The sequence below is a fragment of the Typopeltis vanoorti genome, chromosome 14, assembly GCF_054136105.1.
Source record: "Typopeltis vanoorti isolate ZY-2024b chromosome 14, IOZ_Tvanoo_1.0, whole genome shotgun sequence".
Taxonomy (NCBI): Eukaryota; Metazoa; Arthropoda; class Arachnida; order Uropygi; family Thelyphonidae; genus Typopeltis; species Typopeltis vanoorti.
Window position 1 is genome coordinate 94,077,243 of NC_143562.1, and position 14,996 is coordinate 94,092,238.

The 14,996-nt window shown below is 37.2% G+C and overlaps 1 protein-coding gene across 1 annotated transcript in view; it reads left to right on the forward strand.

Annotated features, from left to right (window-relative positions):
• The window catches only part of LOC150099771 (uncharacterized), a 392,852-nt gene that overhangs the window by 153,168 nt on the left and 224,688 nt on the right, over positions 1 to 14,996 (forward strand). Inside the window, exon 6 of the mRNA XM_090403489.1 lies at positions 9,036 to 9,167. Within this exon, the coding sequence (XP_090259615.1) occupies positions 9,036 to 9,167 (132 nt within the window). The remainder of the gene's footprint in view (positions 1 to 9,035; positions 9,168 to 14,996) is intronic.

Here is a 14,996-nt window from a genome sequence, read left to right on the forward strand (position 1 = left end):
ATGAGTAGAAAGGCTATGTGTTGCCAGTTCATGTAAATTTTTTTAACAGTATTAATTCACAACACAAGAATAATAAGAAAATAATTGATATATAATTGAAGCGCCTCCATAGCGTAATTGGAAGAACGACGGTACGTTGCACCCTTCGATTGGAATAGGCCTAAGTTCGATTCTCGTCGTGATGGGAGGAATCTTTATGTGGACTTTTTCAATCGAAGGTGAGTTAGCCGATCTCATACGGAGGTAGCAGGGCTTTTTCTCCCGGAAACTCGGGTTTTTCATCCCGCATACAGACAAATCGGCCCTTCAGATGCATATTTACAGTACATGCTGGTTATTTTGCATGGAAAGGGAAGATATATAAACACCTAGATTTGGACAGCTATAGGACTCTTTGGTTTTCTCCCCTTTTATTCAGTTTCTACATGGATTTAAATAGCCATCATCCTAAAATCCACTTCACAATGGACCAGACACAGACTCCAAGTTGGAGGCTGTGTCCAGTTGATGGCACAATCATGTCCCAAATCACCACCCTACTTATTGGAGCCCTGAAATAGCAAATTCCTTGTTTCTCCCCCCCCCCCCCCATCTTCTCCATTCATTGTTAGCGATATCTTTCAAGGACATGCCAAACATACTTCACCCAAAATCTCCACCATTTTGAGGGTACAGCAATTAAAATAATATTGCTGCAGGCTGGTTGTCTGATAGCATACTGGCCCAAACCTATCCGTAACAAGTCAGGAAGCTTCCAACTCAGATGTCTATCACCTATTGGTCTAGTTACACACAATCCCACTGTCACATACCCCAACAGGTTGTACCTGTAGAGTCCAAGTAGTGCTATGCAGGAGGTAGTGTCACCAATGCATTATGTCAAAAGAAGATTGGTCACTTTCTTTAGGTGTCAAATCCAGGTGTCTATCATCTCTGACTGCATGTCTCTACTTTATCCCTTCATCTAACTCTGAATCAAAAATGAAAACTAATAACAACAAATCACAGTGTTACTACAACTGATATAAATTTCCATTGAAAACTTGTTTCCACAAAAATGCAAAATCAAACAAACACAATATTTAAAACATGCCAGAATCTGTACAACAACTGTGGTATGCATATCAACATAAATGATGTACACCATCCAGACTAGACCTACTCTTGACAGAAATATTACAGCTATTGCAACAACCACAATCTTCCTACACTCTCCAAATTACATATGGTGTGATTCCTTTTGCTCTTATAGCAGTAGGATCCCAGAAGGGTAGCTGTGTCATTGTGAGATCCAACACTGTTAGCCAGAGAATACCCAATTTATAATCCCCTGCTTTTGACCTTCTCTGACTTAAGGTTTCCTTGCCCCATTCATTGACATTCTTCTGTTATATTTAGCACTATACAAATTCTGAAAATTACTCTGAAAACCAGTTATCCATATAGTAAACTAATCTTCTAATGTGAAGAACATTGTGACCCTTCAACTGGCTTTATGTTCTCTAGATAACTTTCTACAGAGATAGAACTGCAACACATTAGGTCAACTTTCCTGTCAAATGGTTTCAGTGAAGTCATCATCAATAAAGCAGTAACTAGAGAATCCATGCCTTCTGCTCAAGAAGAAATCACTTGTATTCTACTCCCTAATGATAAAGGAATTTCTGAACATATTGCAAACATTTTTAAACCTCTTAACATTTTTGTGGCCTTTTGTCCAGTAAAAAAAAAACTCCACATTTTTCTCATCTACTAAGGACAAAATTCCTTGCTTCTGTAGCTTATCTTATTATGAACAATTTGCTTTTATCCATTGTGAAGAACACAGGTCTTATATCAAGTATCATGAGCCAGAACAATCGGGACTTGCTGAACATGCCATCTCTACCAAACACAAAGTTCTCAGGAATAAGCCAAAAATCCTTCATAAGATCAGGTTTCTTAAGGACTGTCTTTATTTGTGTAATTTGCTGTTCCATATAGGCAAAAATTTTACATTTAAATATCAAGATTTTTTATATGAATTTTCCATTTTTATTATTAGTAGTAGTAGTATTCCAACTCATAGTGTTACACTTTTAGAACAGATATCTGTTCATTATGGCAGAACCTGTGGCTAACTGACATTAATCTGTTTTTTTTTTTTTACATCAATAAAGATAATTTTGTACTACTTTTGGATTTAGGAGTTCAGTAAATTGGAACTCTATTCAAAGTATAATTATAATCAAAGTATAAAAAGTATAATCAAAGGAGGCTGTGTGTAGCTCAGTGGAGGTGGCATTTGCATACCACTGTGCTTGACTGCACGAAGGAAGACTTTGTTTGGAATCTAGTTGTCGACTAGAGGAAATTTTTCTAAGCCTTTTTTCGACGGGTTCCTGATTAGTTGATCTCTGGCACTGGCAAGCAGGTTTTTTCTCCTGGAAACTAGGATTTTTCGTCCCGTAAACTCAAGAAAATTGACCATAGAATCCACATTATTTCAGACATTAAATATATTGTGTTAGGGTTAGGAACCACGAGATGGCGGCACTTGTTGAGCCACCTCTCTTCACTGCATGCTGCTTAATTAGTGATAGCCTTGGGCCAGTGGCAGCCAATCTATCTCTGATTGGCTGCCAGTGGAGATTGAAATTGCCTACTCAGTCTCCAAAAGTTAGATAGGGCTAAACGGCCTCGCCCTACTCCCTATACAGGAATAAAAAAGGCATTAGCTGATTTTTTTTTTTTTTTTTCAAAGTATAATGAGGTTCCTCATGTTTAAGCTTTGATTTCCTGAACTTTCATCTAGGTGGCATCAGGGGGAAAAAAAAGAAAAAGTAAAAAAGATTGCTGATAGAACTGTTCGAGCCAAGACAAGTTTCATTTTCTGTTATGTTATCAAAATTATGTGTATTTCAGTGAAGTTTTATTTATTCATGATTGTTGAGACTGCACAGATAATGTTTTGTCAGAGTTGTTAGTGTTACTTCCAGCTTATGGTAAATGAAGCTAAAATGGCAGTGCGAACAATTACCACAATTTCTGGCATGAAAATCAAATGTGGTGAATAGATAGATTTTTTGAAGATGGTTCATTGTGTGTGTGTGTGTGTGTGTGTGTGTGTGTGTGTGTGTGTGTGTGTGTGTGTGTGTGTGTGTTGTGTGTGTGTGTCAGGGAAGTGTTTGTTGAGAGATTGAACAAGAAAAGTGAGAGGCAGGGATCTGCAGAAAGTCTGATATTTTGATGAACTGTGAGGTGTTAAATGAGGGTTGAAAGCAAAGAGTGAATATTTCACAAAAAAATGGAAGACAGCAAGAACCATACGATCATCATCAATTTCCCGATATGTACCTTCAAAGGATGTACAGGCTGCTATGACAGCACTGTATAATTAAGTTTACATTATTATTAATCACCTATGAACAATTTTCTTCCAATTTAGTCTATTACTTGCCAGCACTCCAATATTCTGGCATGCAAGCATAAGACTGAGAATAGCATTAGCTAGAAGGGTGAGTTAGAAAATATTAGTGCCAAGAATATGATTGTGAGTATGGGGGAAAGAAAAGTGAGCAGGGTTTCAGGAACAGAGTATGACTATGACTGGAAGAGCAAAATAAACTATTTTAAATAACAAAACCTGTGGTGAGATCATAATTAAAAGAAACACGCGTATTAACCACAGTGAAAATTATTTAATGTAGATATTTCATCCTAAGTATCTTAGGACGTCATCAGTACAGTAGTTTAAACAATAATAGGAATAACATACAATTAGGGTGCATGATTACAATAGAATCTCATTAAACATGCGTAATGTGTTATGGAAAAAAAAAGAAAAAAAAAACTAATAATAATTATTTTACACAATTTTGTATGACAATTTCCCATACTTTAGGAATAGTAAGAACGTCGTTGTGGTTTAAATTTGGTCTGTGTAGTAGCGCTTCAGAACTTTCTTTATATAAATGTTCATGTTTATATAAAGATCTATGTAAAAGTTGAGAACTTTTCCCAATGGATCCTATGGCTTGGATTTTCAATTCCGTGTTGAGAGAGGCCAAAAGACGAATGTGGTCTTGATGTTCCGAGGTGCGTTTCTGAACAGATTGAAATTGTGTAAAATAATTATTATTAGTTTTTACTTCTGTAACACGTTACGCACGTTTAATGAGATTCTATTGTAATCATGTGCCCTAACTGTATGTTATTCGTATTATTGTTTAAACTACTGTACTGATGATGTCCTAAGATACTTACGATGAAATATTTACATTAAATAATTTTCACTGTGGTTAATACGTGTGTTTCTTTTAATTAAAATAAACTATGATTGCAGGAACAGACAGACAGACAGATAGACAGAGAGAGAGAGAGCATGACAGATGGAGCAAAAGTGACCGTGATTGCAGATCTGAAAGAGAGCATGATTGCTGGAATGAAAGTTTGGTTTATTTAGATTTACAACCAATGCAACTCAGGCTGTGAGCCCAATATTATTATGCCTGCTGGAATTAAAGAACTTGAAGAATGGGTTGATTAATGTGAGAAACAAGGTGAGTCACATGCGAAATGAGATTAGACATTTGGCAGATGGAAAAAAGAATAAAATAAAAATTAATGGAGAAAAAGAGATGGTGAATGACTTGAGAATAGCACTGTATGGTGATTCCAATTATTAAATATATGATGGATGAGAAGGCATGCAACGTCTGTTTTTTTTGGCGGGGGGAACAGGGTAATTGATGCTTTGGATGTGAGAAGTAAATGTGCAACAGAGTTATGGTGGGTGTGGATATGAATGATTTGATTATGCATAAAGAGAATCTGAAGATGGATATTAGGAGATCATTGTGCACATTATGTACACAATATTTATTGCGTAGATTGAAAGAAAGTAGTATAGTTAAAAGAATGGTTAGTGTTTGTACAGGCATGACAATGAGTTGAGACAGCGAGTTAAAACTCATGAATAGCTAGTAGAGCTGTGTGAGGAGACAGGGATGCAGTCTGTTAGTGGTATGGGTAATACACTCAAGGGATGAATGCATAAAAATGATGGATTGCATTTAAATGGATTTGGTGTATCTGGAGAGACTGTTACTAGAAGAAATAGAGTGTAATAATTGTTGTGAACAGGCAAGACTGAAGTGTTGTGAATGGAGGGAATAATGGGAGGGAGGGAGGGAGGGAGAGAGATGAGAACAAGAATGCAAGCTTAGACAGAAAAATGGGGGAATTGGGATGAACAGGTAGAGACTGTCTCTTTATTCACCTGGGGAATGTGGAGGGCAGAGACCAAACAGTATGCACAGTCTTGCCATAAATACTGTTACAACTTCCATACACCCCTGTGCTGTCCACAGAATTGTGCAAGCCCAGCTCTGTTAGTGGTGCTGCATTACCAAACGTTCCTGAGTTTATCAGTAAAGAGAGAGAGAGTTGTACAGGTTAGCTGTTAACCAATACAGGTTAGTTGTATAAGTTAACATGGAGTGGAGAGATTATGAGAACCATGCAGCTGTAATTGTACTTTGCAGGGTTGGAAAATGCAGCTACATGTTATTTTCAACATACTAAAAACACTGGGGATCAGTAGGATGTTTATGTATTGGACTATTAACCATTATACAGAAGATGTATATGACCACCAAAGAACAGGTCAACCATACTGTGTTAGGATGCAACAGCTTGTGAAGGCACGCCTCTGCTGTAATCCTGTGTAATGTCACAAGAGATGAACATTTCGCAGAGAACTTTGTCATGTGTACTAACTGATGACCTGGCTGGGGGGGGGGGGGGTGAGAGCCAATCATTGTTCTACTGGACATTTCTTAACACCACAGCATTCAGCAAAGGGTGATAAAATCAAAGGCACTTCTCTGTCAGTATGCTACAGCAGATACAGAAATATCCTCTTCACAGATGAGAAGATTTTCACCATTGAAGAGTCATTTAACCACCAAAATGATCAGGTACATGCCCCAGATGGTGGCAGCTGTGCCATCCAGGATTCAGAGAGGTCATCATCCATTGCAATGATGGTTTGTTGGAGGTGATATATTGGGGGGGGGGGGTATATCCAAGTTGCATTTCTGTGGGAAAGGAGTCAAAAACTCCACCAAAGTGTATCAAGACACCAGCACAGTGTCCAGTGCCTACCACAGTGGTAGATAGTGGACCTTCCAACAGGACTCAGCCCCTGCACACAAGGCGAGGACCACACAACAGTGGTTGGAGGCAAATATGCTCTACCACATATCACCATCTGATTGGCCATCTGGAACTCCCAATCTGAATCTATTGGGCTTCAAATTGTAGTTGGAGCTTGAGAGAGTAGCCTACAAGAAACAACACCCAAGCATCACTAGCCTGAAGGTGGAGTTTGACCGAGCAGTGGCAGTATTTCTGTTGGATGTTGCCATGCTACCATGAATATGCTCACAGACTTCAGTACAGGTCATGTGTGAAAGCAAAAGGGAGGACATTTTGAACATTGATTGATGCTGTTGAAAGTTTATTTTCCACTTGGTTAGAGTATAATAAATTTAGTTTAATCCTTTATCCAAGTGTGAGCAAACAAAGTTTGCGCCTGAAAGTATCTTCAGGACTGGGTTAAGGTGGTACACACCAGGGCAACTCGTTGCAAAGGTGGAGCAAGCTACCAACACTCCTATCCTAGTATCTCCTATAATGCAAAACACATCTCCTTGCGGATATGTCTACTGTTATGCATTAAGGGAAGGGCCACTACCCAGACCGGTTTCGACCTTTATTGAGGTCTCTTCAGTGGGAGCCAGGCCCAAGTCGAGATATCAGGCAGAAGCATTAGCAGGTCATCTCCACCTATAGGAATTGCCAATTGGTGTGCCACCCTTTTTTAATAAATTACTCTGGATTTAGAGAAAGATGTTGAAAGTTTATTTTCCACTTGGTTAGAGTATAATAAATTTAGTTTAATCCTTTATCCAAGTGTGAGCAAACAAAGTTTGCGCCTGAAAGTATCTTCAGGACTGGGTTAAGGTGGTACACACCACGGCAACTCGTTGCAAAGGTGGAGCAAGCTACCAACACTCCTATCCTAGTATCTCCTATAATGCAAAACACATCTCCTTGCAGATATGTCTACTGTTATGCATTAAGGGAAGGGCCACTACCCAGACCGGTTTCGACCTTTATTGAGGTCTCTTCAGTGGGAGCCAGGCCCAAGTCGAGATATCAGGCAGAAGCATTAGCAGGTCATCTCCACCTATAGGAATTGCCAATTGGTGTGCCACCCTTTTTTAATAAATTACTCTGGATTTAGAGAAAGATGTTGAAAGTTTATTTTCCACTTGGTTAGAGTATAATAAATTTAGTTTAATCCTTTATCCAAGTGTGAGCAAACAAAGTTTGCGCCTGAAAGTATCTTCAGGACTGGGTTAAGGTGGTACACACCAGGGCAACTCGTTGCAAAGGTGGAGCAACCACCTGGTGTGTACCACCTTAACCCAGTCCTGAAGATACTTTCAGGCGCAAACTTTGTTTGCTCACACTTGGATAAAGGATTAAACTAAATTTATTATACTCTAACCAAGTGGAAAATAAACTTTCAACATCTTTCTCTAAATCCAGAGTAATTTATTAAAAAAGGGTGGCACACCAATTGGCAATTCCTATAGGTGAAGATGACCTGCTAATGCTTCTGCCTGATATCTCGACTTGGGCCTGGCTCCCACTGAAGAGACCTCAATAAAGGTCGAAACCGGTCTGGGTAGTGGCCCTTCCCTTAATGCATAACAGTAGACATATCTGCAAGGAGATGTGTTTTGCATTATAGGAGATACTAGGATAGGAGTGTTGGTAGCTTGCTCCACCTTTGCAACGAGTTGCCCTGGTGTGTACCACCTTAACCCAGTCCTGAAGATACTTTCAGGCGCAAACTTTGTTTGCTCACACTTGGATAAAGGATTAAACTAAATTTATTATACTCTAACCAAGTGGAAAATAAACTTTCAACATCTTTCTCTAAATCCAGAGTAATTTATTAAAAAAGGGTGGCACACCAATTGGCAATTCCTATAGGTGGAGATGACCTGCTAATGCTTCTGCCTGATATCTCGACTTGGGCCTGGCTCCCACTGAAGAGACCTCAATAAAGGTCGAAACCGGTCTGGGTAGTGGCCCTTCCCTTAATGCATAACAGTAGACATATCCGCAAGGAGATGTGTTTTGCATTATATAGGAGATACTAGGATAGGAGTGTTGGTAGCTTGCTCCACCTTTGCAACGAGTTGCCCTGGTGTGTACCACCTTAACCCAGTCCTGAAGATACTTTCAGGCGCAAACTTTGTTTGCTCACACTTGGATAAAGGATTAAACTAAATTTATTATTGATTGATGCTGTATACATATTATACATGTGGTTTGTATATGCCAAAAGCTGTAAATGATTTATTGATAGATTAAAGGTTTATGTGCTGTTCATAAACCTTAGTTGTAACAGTATTTATGGATAGACTAGGTACATTACCACTGGAATAGCTCTCCAGCATTGGAGACACAAACTTTTCACCATGACAAGGTGAAAACACCATCACAGAGATGAATAAAGTCTAACACAAGTAACCTTTGTAATAGTTTTGAAGGGATAGGAATAAAAATTTCATAGGAATAAAAGTTATTCTTTCAATTGTCTGTTTATTGTTGAATACAAAGTAACATATTCAGCAGCAAATGCAGGGTACTGCAATCAGTAGTGGAGAGGCTAGTGAATTATACTTTTTATCTTTCATTCCATGTAGATAATGTATTTGTTACATTTTACATAGATGCTACTTGACTTCAAATGTAAAACAAAGTTCTTTGAAATTTTCTGAGTTTTATGAATTATTTTATTTTTAATTTTTAAATTTTATTTTTTATTCTTCATAATACATACATAAATTGTTTCAAAACCATGACATATCCTCCACTCCCCTCCCAACATAATTTAAAAAATTATAGCATCTGTGATCTCTCTCTATTAAGTTGAATTTAAAAATGTTAAGATAAATGTTTTCATATTTCAGGATTTAGATCCAAGTAGTGCATTTGTGTCCATGATTGCCCATAAAAGTAAGATGGCCAATGTTACTTTTGTTCAAAATAAAAAGAGGAATCAAGAAAAGCATACCAAAGAGGTCCCAGAAGATGATCATGAAGTATGTATTCAGTTTATTAAAAATATTTAAGTGAAAAATATATACTCCTTTTAACTTTTTAACTTTTTATTTGAGGACTTATAAGCAAACAGCTCTTCCATTCTCCTCACACACACACACATATTCTTAAGACATTTATAGTTCTTTCATTCCATGTTTTTTTTTTTTACTCCTTGAAGTTTAAGTGGTTACAAGGTGAAAAGCAAGTGGAGTGGATACTATCCATACTACAACACATATCAGACATTGAATTAGAAATCTTTATGCAGATGTACGTAAACGTCACTTATGCAGCGTGTTTGCAAAATACTTGGTCACGTGTATCACCACATGTTCTAAGCAACTATTTAAGAATGCTTGTGCGATAATATCTGGAGGAAAAATCGTGTTAAGTGATTACAAGGTGAAAAGCGAGTAGAGTAGATACTATCCATACTACAACACATATCAGCCATTGAATTAGAAATCTTCAGATGTACGTAAACGTCACTTACGCAGCATGTTTGCAAAATACTTGGTCACGTGTATCACCACATGTTCTAAGCAACTATTTAAGAAAATGCTTGTGTGATAATATCTGGAGGAAAAATCGTGTTTAAATATATTAAGAGTATCTATCAAAGGGAAATGTTTTTGGTGTAGTATCTCTTTTCATGAACATTCCCCTTTGATAGATACTATGATTATGTATCTGAAGAGCCTAAATGAAGATCATAAAGTTCAGTTTTAAAATCCAAAGGGTTCTTAATATGTGAAGCATCATTGGAGGTAAATAATAATCAAGTACACAAGTACTTAGAAACATTATATGTAAGGCAGCCACTTCAATCCACTGCAGATCTTAATGGAACACCAAGCCTGTGGAATTGGGGAGAATGAGTATATAAAAGATTTTCAAGTTTTTCTTTAATTTATCTCAGCTGGAGATGCCATCAGTCAGTTTATTAACTTTGTTAATTTGGCTGGTAGTATGGGCAAATGAGAGGGAATGATAAGTAAAAAAAAATCACAAAACATTAAGGAAATCTTTCTAAAATATTCTCTCATATCTGGTATTTATGTTTGTGTAAAGAGAGCTGTGAGGCCTTTCTGTATTGTGTGAATTTACAGATCTGATAGCCTTCGATTATCTCCTTTATGGGAAATATTCTTATTTCCCATTCCTAATTATTTTTTTAATTAGGAATTGAAAGCCTCTATAAATAAGTTGGTATAGACGAGCCCTTTGGTTAAAAAGACCTGGGTTTAAATCCCCTCTATGATGTGAGGAACCTTTATCAGGTCTTTTCAACCATATGGTGAGTTCACTGGTCTCATACAAAGGTAGAGGGCTTTTTGTCTCTCAGATCAGAACAGGCAAACTGGCCCCATGAACACACAGTTCTACAGACAAAATACTTAACCCTAGAGCAATGCAGCAGAGAAACATCAAATCATCTGCATTAAATTGTCCAAAGTCCCTAATCAGTGGACTCAACCCATCTTGCATGGATGGAAATTAGGAATTGATTATTATTATTAACATCTGACCTCCTGGAGTCAGAGATTCATGAACACACAGGAAATTAGGCCTTATCAAAGCCTTATAAAGAGGAATAATAATCTACTTATCTGCATGTAAGGGTGTTTTTCAATAATTAGATATGGTCAGTTGTTGACTGTTTGCTGTCTTACTTATGCTGTGATGGCACTTTTTAAAATACTTCTAGAAAATAATACATCTATAAAATCTCTTGAACATACCTTAGAAAATAAAGTATGCACAAATAAAGTTCTCAAATTTTACATCTATTAAATTTATTTGCATTTTAATTGTGTCCCATTGTCATAGGCATTATTATCATCATCATTAGATATGGGCACCTCAATGGAGTCCATAGACGCATCATGTAAGGTCCATTTCAAAAACTTGATTATGAATACCTGTACAATACCTGTCATATTTTGCCTTGAAATCATTCATTGACAAAACACACAACTGACTCTTGCAATCTATTCCACTTATTCACCACTGTTCAAGCAAAAAATGTAGTCCTCACTATCTTGCTAACCACACTCTTACACAATTTCCAAAGATGATCTCTCGTTTTCTTAACATTATTCGTGTACTGAAATATTTTCTACACATCAATCCTATAAAACCCCTGAAACAACTTATATGTCTCTCTGAAATCTCTCCTCCCCTTATCCACAAAACAATATCGGCCTCTCTAACCCATAAATCTTCAATCTCTCCTCATGTGGAGTATCACACAGACTTGCTACTATCTTGGTCACTCGTTTCTGAAACTGATCTACCTCATCCACATCTCCAAGAAACCCAGATAACATGATCTGTGCAAAGCAATCCAGAGGAGGCCTTATCAAAGCCTTATAAAGAGGAATAATAATCTGCTTTTCTCTGCATGTAGGGGTGTTCTTCAATAATCAGGTAATCCTATGAGCTGTTTTAGCCACTTTTTGCAATATCCTTCTGAACTTCAATACCTACGCCAACACCCTCGAATCCCTGACTTAATCAGTTTCCTGGAGTACATTTCCATTAGTATGACACACACACACACACACAGCAGTAATCTTTTCACTCTGAAATGCATAACCTTACACTTTGCCATATTAAATTGACATCCGTTTTTAATTGGCCATACTACCAGTCAATTTAAATCATCCTATAAACATCATCTTTATTGATTATTGCTCTACCTAATTTTGAATCATCTATAAAATGTTCTTGAACGTGCCTTAGAAAATAAGACATCTTCACAAATAACAAATTTTACATTAAATTTATTTCATACCAGGGCTTCTGACCTAATATCCAATCCTCAAACTTTTCACGGTGCACCCTGTTAGGTATCTACCTGGATACCAAACGAATGAGGATGAGCTGGCAATTTGGGATTTAGCTGACCAAATTGTACTCTTGTTGGCTTAAACTACAATATAAAATGATGGTACAAGATGAAACAGTTTCATCCTGGCTGGGGCATCACCCGGTTAAACAAGGCCCCTGTTGTTTTCTCCAGGGAACCAGGGTGAACAGAGAAAAGTCAGCTACAGAAACAAATCCAGAAACACATCTCCAACTCAACATCAACAGAGTTTAAGATTGGTACTATCAACATAAGAAGCCTCAGTGGCAAAGAAATGGAGCTAGCTGAGGAATTGGATAAGTACCAGAATGACATAATAGGGGTGACTGAAACAAACAAACAAACAAACAAACAAAAAATTGGTGAGATCTTTCTGAGCAATAAATACAAAATGTTATATTCAGGCAATGACAATCAAGGAAAAGAAGGAGTAGCCATAGTATTCAACACTAAATACGAGTCTAATCTTCTTGAATGGCAGGCAGTCTCAAGTAGAGTGATATGGGCAATTATTAGAATGGGGAACTGGACAGTGAGACTTATTTGTACCTATGTGTCACACAGAAGGTTCTACTAAGATAAAAGTGGAGAAATTTTTTGAGGCTTTAGAGAAAGCAACTGACACAATGAAAAAGGAAAAACTGTTCCTTGTTGGGGATCTAAATAGCAGAGTATGAAATGATTGTCAGACATACAAAAATATTTAGGGAAAATTTGGAGAAAAGAGCAAAGCTAATAATAATGGCAAATATTTGTTGGATTTCTGCTCAGGACACAGACTGATTATTACAACATAACAATGTTACAACATAAAAATGTGCACAAATTCACTTGGAGAAAAGATGCAAGGAATAAGAAAAGTCTCATTGACTATGTTATTATTGATAGTGATGCTTTCTGATTGGTGCAGGTCACTAGAGTCTACAGAGGATTTGAAACTGGAATTTATCACCATTTAGTCTTGAGCAGGAAAAAATTGAATTTTATATTGAAAAGAGGGACATGTAAGAAAATTTTAAAGTGATTTATAGTTGAGCATCTCTCAGATGTGAATTGTAGACTAAAATACACAAACATTATTGAAGGAAAAATGAAAGAGTTTGAGAACAGGAACCAAACATGGAGATTCAGTGGCAAATCCTGAAGAAAACATCGATTGATTTAGCCAGAGAGGAATGTGGTGAGGTTGTCTGCAAGGATAGAAAAAATCAGAACTCCATAGTGGACAGAGAAAGTTAAAGAGGCAGTGAAGGAAAAGAAGAAAGCATATCAAAAGTTCCTGGCAAATGAGTCAGCTTGCACTCTTAGAGAATACAGAGACAAATATAAGAAAGCTAAACACTGTGTAAAACTAGCTAAACAAAAGTCATGGGAAGACTTTGGTAAGAACATAGAAAATAAATATCAAGAAGGTGGCAAGATATTCTGGAGATAGTTGAAAAAGCTCAGAAATTAAGGGAAGAGTGCTGTAAAAGGAATTAGAGATGATAAAGGTGACATGAAAACTGGAGTAAAAGATATCCTTGATGTATGGAGTAATTACTTTGAAAAATTGCTAAATGAAACAATCAGTGACAGCACAGTGGTAAAAAACACTCAACGGGCATGCAAACAGGAATACATATACATATTTGAAGTAGAAGATGCCATTAAAAGCTTAAAATTTGGAAAGGCAGCTGGAGTAGATGATGTTCGATCAGAAATGCTCAAGTATAGACTTATAAAAGGCTTACAAAAAGTGGCTGCACTGCATAGTTCAGAAGGCCTGGACAGAGGGATGAATTCCAGATGATTGGAGTAGAGCTCTCATAGTACCCATATATAAAAAGGGAAATAAAACTGAATGTGAGAATTACAGAGGTTTTTCTCTATCGAGTGTTCCTGGTCTGGTATGATTTATACAAGTATACTTGAGAAACAGTTGAGAAGGATTGTGGAAGGGAAGCTTGGTGAAGAACAAGCTGGATTCAGGCCAAATAGAGGCTGTCAGGATCAGATTTTCATTTCACGACAAATAGTTGAGAAATCATGGGAATATAACAAAGATCTGTATTTAAGTTTTGTAAATCTGAACAAGGCATATGACAAGTTGCCAAGAGAAAAGCTATTCAAAATGCTACATTTGAATGCAGTGGCGTAGCTGGCGGGGGGGGGGGGTCCACCCCGGGCGACACTTTGAACCTTTTTGAACTCTAAAATACAGTCTCGAGAACTCGGTTTCAAAGACTGTATTGAATACTACTGCGAATTTTCCTCATAATGGTGTATGTGTTGCTAGTTGTAAGAGGAGTTTTTCTAAATAAAATTGATTAAGAATTACCTACATTACTATGAAATAGACTTTGCCAATGTCATCGACAATTCTGCTAACAGAAAACAAGAAAAATAACATTTTAGAATGTTGAAATTAAAGTTTTACTTCAAAAATAAACATAGTGTTTTAATTTATTTTCCTATACGTCTTTTTGTAGTATTTTTGATCAGTATTGAGAGGAGTGGCAAAATCAGGGACCACCCCGGGCGACAAAAGCTCTATCTACACCATTGGTTGTATGGTGTTAATGGGACATTATATCAAGCAATATTTACTCTTTATTTGAGTTATAAGTCAGCAGTTAGAATTGAAGGAAGTACAGGAAAATGGTTTAATGTTAAATTTGGTGTCAGACAAGGCTGTACATTATCCCCTCTGTTATTCATTATCTATATAGATCATGAGCCTCCATAGCTCAGTCGATATAGACGAAGCCATTTGGTTGAAAAGGCCTCGGTTCAATTCACGTCCGTGACATGAGGAATCGACCCCTTTATCTGGTCTCTTTCGATGAAAGGGAGTTAGCTGGGCTCATATGGAGGTAGAGTGTTTTTTCACCCGGAAACTCAGGTTTTTCGTCCTCCAGAACAGGCAAACTGGCCCCCGTGAACGCACATAGATTACAGTCAGGAATACTTTAGA